Source organism: Pithys albifrons, chromosome 9 (assembly GCF_047495875.1).
Source record: "Pithys albifrons albifrons isolate INPA30051 chromosome 9, PitAlb_v1, whole genome shotgun sequence".
Lineage (NCBI taxonomy): Eukaryota > Metazoa > Chordata > Aves > Passeriformes > Thamnophilidae > Pithys > Pithys albifrons.
The window spans coordinates 28,193,040-28,199,039 of NC_092466.1; the positions used below are offsets into that span (position 1 = coordinate 28,193,040).

The 6,000-nt window shown below is 46.4% G+C and overlaps 1 protein-coding gene across 2 annotated transcripts in view; it reads right to left on the bottom strand.

Annotated features, from left to right (window-relative positions):
* OGDHL (oxoglutarate dehydrogenase L) overlaps positions 1 to 5,409 on the bottom strand; it is a 52,472-nt gene extending 47,063 nt beyond the window's left edge. The window contains exons 1-2 of one of the 2 annotated variants that reach the window (XM_071563924.1): positions 5,324 to 5,409; positions 1,494 to 1,728 (exon numbers count right to left, since the gene is read on the bottom strand). In XM_071563924.1, coding sequence (XP_071420025.1) covers positions 1,494 to 1,706 — 213 coding nt within the window. In that variant the 5' untranslated portion in view covers positions 1,707 to 1,728; positions 5,324 to 5,409. Of the gene's footprint in view, positions 1 to 1,493; positions 1,729 to 3,072; positions 3,146 to 5,323 lie in introns of those variants that run through there. The other variant, XM_071563926.1, reaches the window with a different exon arrangement.
* Between the last annotated feature and the right edge of the window lie 591 nt (positions 5,410 to 6,000).

The following is a 6,000-nucleotide window of genomic DNA, read 5'->3' on the forward strand; positions in this document are numbered from 1 at the left end:
CGAGGGGAACTGCTCAGCCCGCACCGAGGGGAACTGCTCAGCCCGCACCGAGGGGAACTGCTCAGCCTGTGAGACTCCAAGGCTTCCCAGCCACACAACGCACTCCACTGCAAAGCGTCTGAACCAGGAATTCATTCTTCTGAAAGGAAAGAGCTCACCACGAACCAACATAATGTAAATAAAATAAAAGCGACGTCACCACAGTGTCACTACACACACTCCTTATGCATGAGTTCATCCCTTCAGTGTTCTCAGTATAAAGGGGTTGATACAGATCTACAGCCCCCACACATCACGAGACCTTCCCAGGAATTAATTCAGTGCCCCCACAATGTGCTACCACAGCCCACACCAGCTGGAACTTCAGCAGGTGGTCAGGGTATGAGGCCTCAAAGTCAGACAGGATGAAAGAGCCACTCCCCAGAAGGTCTCTCCAGTTCCAATGTTAGGTGTAAAAAAAGACCTAAGATCTATTTGCTATGTGAGTAACAGTCAGTCACCGCACATGTCAACTTCCAAGAGGACTAACTTCATACACAATATCCAAAAAATGTCCAGCCATATCCTTTCTCAGTCTCCTTTTTTGTTTCCCCCATTCAGTGTGTGCCACTTCCTTACATTGTAGACAGATTATCAAATGTAGAACAACCACTTCTAAGTGGCATTTTGATATACCTGACTCATGAATGAGGGAACAGACAGCCAATGTGGTAAACATTCTGGGCACAAATCATATTACTTTCCCAGAAAATTACTTGTCTGTCTTAGAATTTATCAGACTTCTCATCAGCATCTTAAGTTACTACACATGTAGCACCATAACAGAGCCTTCCTTGTCAGCAGTAAGCTTGTTAGAAAATAAGTCTAGGTATTCTTTCCACAAGAAAGGATTTGGGCAATAGATTTAAAGTTTTTTAAAAAATGGAATAAAGTGTATGTCATCTGGAGAAAGACAAAATAAAATATTTTTCAAGATACTTGGGAAGAATTTTCTGACAATTTCAGATTCGGTTTTAAGGTTAAAACTTCCACACCTAAAGGAACCTAAACATTCATCTTCTTCAGACAGTTTAGAAGTACCAGTGTCAACACACATTATTTAAATATAACATATTCTCTGATACATCCTTACTACAATAAAAAAATTATACATATTTTATTCTTGGGACTTCTTCTGGATGTAACTAATTACTTAATGGATTACTTGAAATACTTGAATAGCATTTCCATGGAGGAATGGAGGAACAGAATTTCAGAGCAGCTTACTATTTCTGGTCTGGACTTCTCATTCCTTCTGCTCAGCTCACCATGCCTGTGGCTCCTCTGTACTTTTATAGCTGCAATATCACATCTTACAACAATCAATATGTGGGAAATTAATTTCATATTTTTCATTTCATACAAGACCTTTTCCGGAAGTTTTTTTATTTAAAAAAAACCCTATTCCACTCTTAAACCAATTATTACCATTCACAGTCAAGAATTAGACTTACCTTATGTACACTTTTAGGGTTTTCAAGCCATGCATAGTACATTTCCTCCACGTAACTTGAATTGCTCCCACTCAGGAAAGGCTCTGAGGATCCGGATGAGAGATACCGTTGGCCATGTAAAAATGCCCTTCTGGCTATATCCTGCTTTTCCAGAAGTTTAGTGCCATGACACTTCAGCACAGCTGCAAACAACTTCAGATGACTCATGTTCATTTATTAGACAGAAGATCCAAGTCTATTAATAAGAACAAAACAAATTTAATCAGAAAAAGAGACAATGAATTGCAGGCACATTTCAGCCTCACTGTGAAAACTGGTGTTACAGTTACAGTGCTCCTCAACACAGCCCAGGCCTAGGCACGTCTCTTCAGAATTAGAGCAGTGGAATTGCTGCTAATGGCCATCCCCACATCAGTCAGCTCATCTCACAGCTTCTGTAACTCAACATTACCCCTGTTCCTGCAGCAGTCACCACTTGTATCACATGCCCTGAGCCCCAGTTCCCTGAGAACAAATGAGTCTGTTAATCACTGACTTCTCTGCAGCTCTTGGCAACCCTGACTGCTGTTGCTGTGTTTAGAAAGCTGTGGTCTTTTACTAACTCAAGTTGGGGTGGGCTCAACCACAGGCACTGTGGATACAAAAAGCCACTACCTCAAATTTATGCCAGGAGTAACGGAGTTGAAAAATAATTAGAAGCATTAGTTAAGTGTTCATATTGACACTGGCCTTCAATCAGTAAAAAAAAAGTTCAGGTTAATTTGTTTTCCTACCAACATTTACCTTGTGCTCCCAAGGAACTCTTATGTGCTTTGTAACAATGAGAGCAGATACCCTGCAATTTTGAACATGAAGGAAAAACCAATAAGGGTTGAATCTTGTGAATGCTGAACACCATCAGCTCCAGTGCTAGCAGAGAATCAGAGCTCACCTTCAAAATAACACGAGCAAATGCAGCTTACAATAGTCCCAAAATAGTACAGTCTTAATGCTGAAGTTGCTACAACTGCCAAGGAATAGCAATAGTTTTGTTTTCACTTTAGAAGTATTTGGAATGCTAAAAGAATATAAAGGGTAGGGTTAATTAAGAGGAAGGAAAATTCAGATTTAACTTCAAGGTGTCTCTCATTTATTTTGCTGTCCACATAGAGAAGTAATTTATTTGGTCACAAGGTAAAATACAACAGTTTTTTGTTGTTTCATGTGATTAGTTGAACAGTTGCTTAAAAGAAACAAATGTTTATTACGACACCGATTTCCTTCTGTGTCAACACCCCATCCCTGATCAGGGCACCAGGGCAACTGTAGGAACAGAAATACCATCAGCACCATTTTGAAAGCAGATTAAGTCCTGCAAAAGCTCAGAGTGCAAGAGCACTGACAGAGCTAATACACTGTCTGCATACATAATTCTCTTTAAGATGTAACACTATGCATGATGTCATTTTGCAAAAACTGGTAAAATTTCAACATGTTATAACAGTAAGAACAGAGATCACCATGACATTCACAACTTTATGTCTGTGCCCGTTCTGAAAGAAATTATTATTCCACCTATCTAATTGCATGCAAATCTCACCCTCTACCAGCAAACTTTTCACAGATATCTTGGGGGTGGACACTCCTTCCTAAAGGGTTACCTACACATATTCAAAGTGCTTTGCAAAGACGGGGGAGAGAAGAGAACAAGAGGAACAATTTACTCAGTTTATCATACTACAGTGGCAAGCTTCTTAAGTAGGGCTAATTTCACATTCTTTCTTCATAATACATCTGCCTGAAGAATGTGCAGCTCTTTGTTCTAGCAGTTAGTAAAGAACACATAGCAGAATAACAACAATCTGTCAGGGAGATTTGAAAATGGATGCAAATAACACAATATATAACAAAACCGAAGAGCTTGTAAGTGGTACCAGTCACTTCCCTCCAGATCCATTTAAATTTCAAAATGGGGACAGAACCATAGTTCAAACTGTAACTTACTGAATATGCAATCTGTAAGAGCTATGGTCACTCCTGTAAAGACATAAAGATCACTCATGAAGAAAACTGTAGCACAGACATTATTCCTATCTCATGACAAAGTAATGCTTCCATTTTCACGCATGTATGAAACAAGAATGGGCAAAGTCACCAATCTCTTAATTCCAGTCAGATTTCAGCTACAGATTAGTACGACTCAAAAAACCTGACCTCTTCCTAGTTCTTCCTTTTGCACACACTGCTCTTCAGCACAGATGTCAGCTGTCAGTAGCTAAACAAACCAGAGACCACCAGCGTGACCATAGACCATTCCAGCCCACTCAGCCTTGAGGCTGTCAGTCAAAAATCAACACACAGGACAGCAGGCAGAAGTCAGAAGTAGTTAGACCTGTTCCACTCCACTATGTTTCCTAAAGCAACCCTGAAATGAAATCTGATTGGCAAGGAATCAAGCTGAGCTAAGAGCAACCTAAAGGATGGTTTTAATTAAATCTCTACTGGAGGTCAGAAATAAGAAAGAAGCAGTGAACCAAAAGAACAACCTGATATTTAATGCACCAAAGCACCCTCAAAATGGTGGAAGTAAATGAAAGCCCTAAGCAGCTCAAAATTTCTGCAGCTGTTCTGTCTCAAGCAGCAAGTCAGCTTTCACCTTGGCAATCCCAGCTCTAGAAGTGACCCAATGTCATGGGCAGTCTTGTGAATTACTCTACCCAGCTTTCTAGAGGGTACTAGAAGCATGCAGAAAACAGCAAGACACTTCTGATAATGAAGTCTTCATCCAGCTTTTTTCAAAATCACTTTAAATACAAACACATTGCACATATGAATCATTATCCTCCTGATATTGCCAGTGCCCTTACTGAGTTTCTTAACACACATGAAGACCTGCTGTAAGTGTTAACAAATATTCTTTATGCACTATAGAAGTGGTTGTTAATAAGTCTGGTCCACATTTTACCAAAGCACTCCTTCATGCACTATCATGGTCATTTGCTCCTGTATTCGACATACAACGCACTCCTAAAGCTTTTTAAGATTGAGTAATTCTAATAAAATGAGACTGGCAATGAAAAAAATGGACAAAGATAATAAAGTTTCTCCAAAAGACTGTCACAGATAATTTAAACTAGAAAAACTTGGAACATCCTTATTAAATAAGGCTACTTCGGGGATATACACCTCCACATGTTAAATGTTTCTTTCCCCCCCCAGCACAGCCGTGCCATAAGGCACAGAGAACCACAATTCTCCATCCAGAAGGTTGGCCTGGAGGAAATTTTCAAGCACCGCATCAGCCGCGAGGTACACGCTTTAAATCATGGCCAATGGAGGCATCTCACTGCGAGGAAACCAACGGATTTATCACAGTCCCTCCGGAGAAAACGCCTTCAGTGGTACCGGAGGGATGACATCACAGCTGTGCCAACATCACCAGGGTACCAAGGGATGACACCATGGGGGCACCAAAGGGGATGACACCAGCACAGACTCCAGGCTCCTAACGCGCTGCAGAAGAGCAGGGGGCAGTGTCTGGGAGGGGTCGGGTTTGGTCCTGCCCCTCTGTAGCGCAAGGACACGTCCTTGCCCGGAGTCCCCGCGGCCGCCCCCGGGCCCGGAGTCTGCGGCAGCCCGAGAGCTGCGGGTGCGCCGGGGCCGAGGCACCCCCGGAGCGCGGCCAGGAGGGGCTGGCTCCGCTCGCCCCGCGCTCCCGGCTCCGGGTCCGGGTCCAGCCTGCGGCGCGACACCCCCTCAGCCGCACGGCAGCGGCCCCGGCCCGGGGCCCTGCGTGGAGAAAGGCCCGGCCTGGCCCCGCCGCCCCCCGCCCCTCCCCTGCGCGGACAGACCTGCGGGGGCGGGGGGGCTCCGGCGCATCCGCGGGCAGGGCAAGGAAGGGCGGGCAGGGCAAGGAAGGGCGGGCAGGGCGGGGAGGGAGCGGCGGGAGCGGCGGGGCGGGGGCCGCACCTGCGTCACGCGGGGCGCGCGCGCTGAGGTCACGGCGGGGCGGGGCCGCGCGCGCCGCGCCGGCACAGCCGCGCGGGGGACACGGACCCGCCCACGGCACACCTGCATGGCCACGCCCACGGACACACCCGGGCCTGGCCCTGACACACCTGCATGGACACACCCTCGGACACCCGCGGCGCTGGCCCCGCCCCCGGGCACACCTGTGTGGCCACGCCCCCGGACACCTGCATGGCCACGTCCCCAGCACACCTGTGTGGCCCTGCCCCCAACACACCTGTGTGGCCATGTCCTTGGACACACCTGAATGGCCCCACCCTCCTCCTGGACACACCCTGGCCTGACCACACCCCCAGACATACCTGCATGGCCTTGCCCTCTCACCCCCTCAGCGCCCCCAGCTCACGGCACCATCGCCCATCAGAGCATCCATCACCTATCAGAGCACCCATTGCCCATCCGAGCACCCATCGCCCATCCGAGCACCCATCGCCCATCCGAGCACCCATCGCCCATCCAAGCACCCATCGCCCATCCGAGCACCCATCGCCCATCCGAG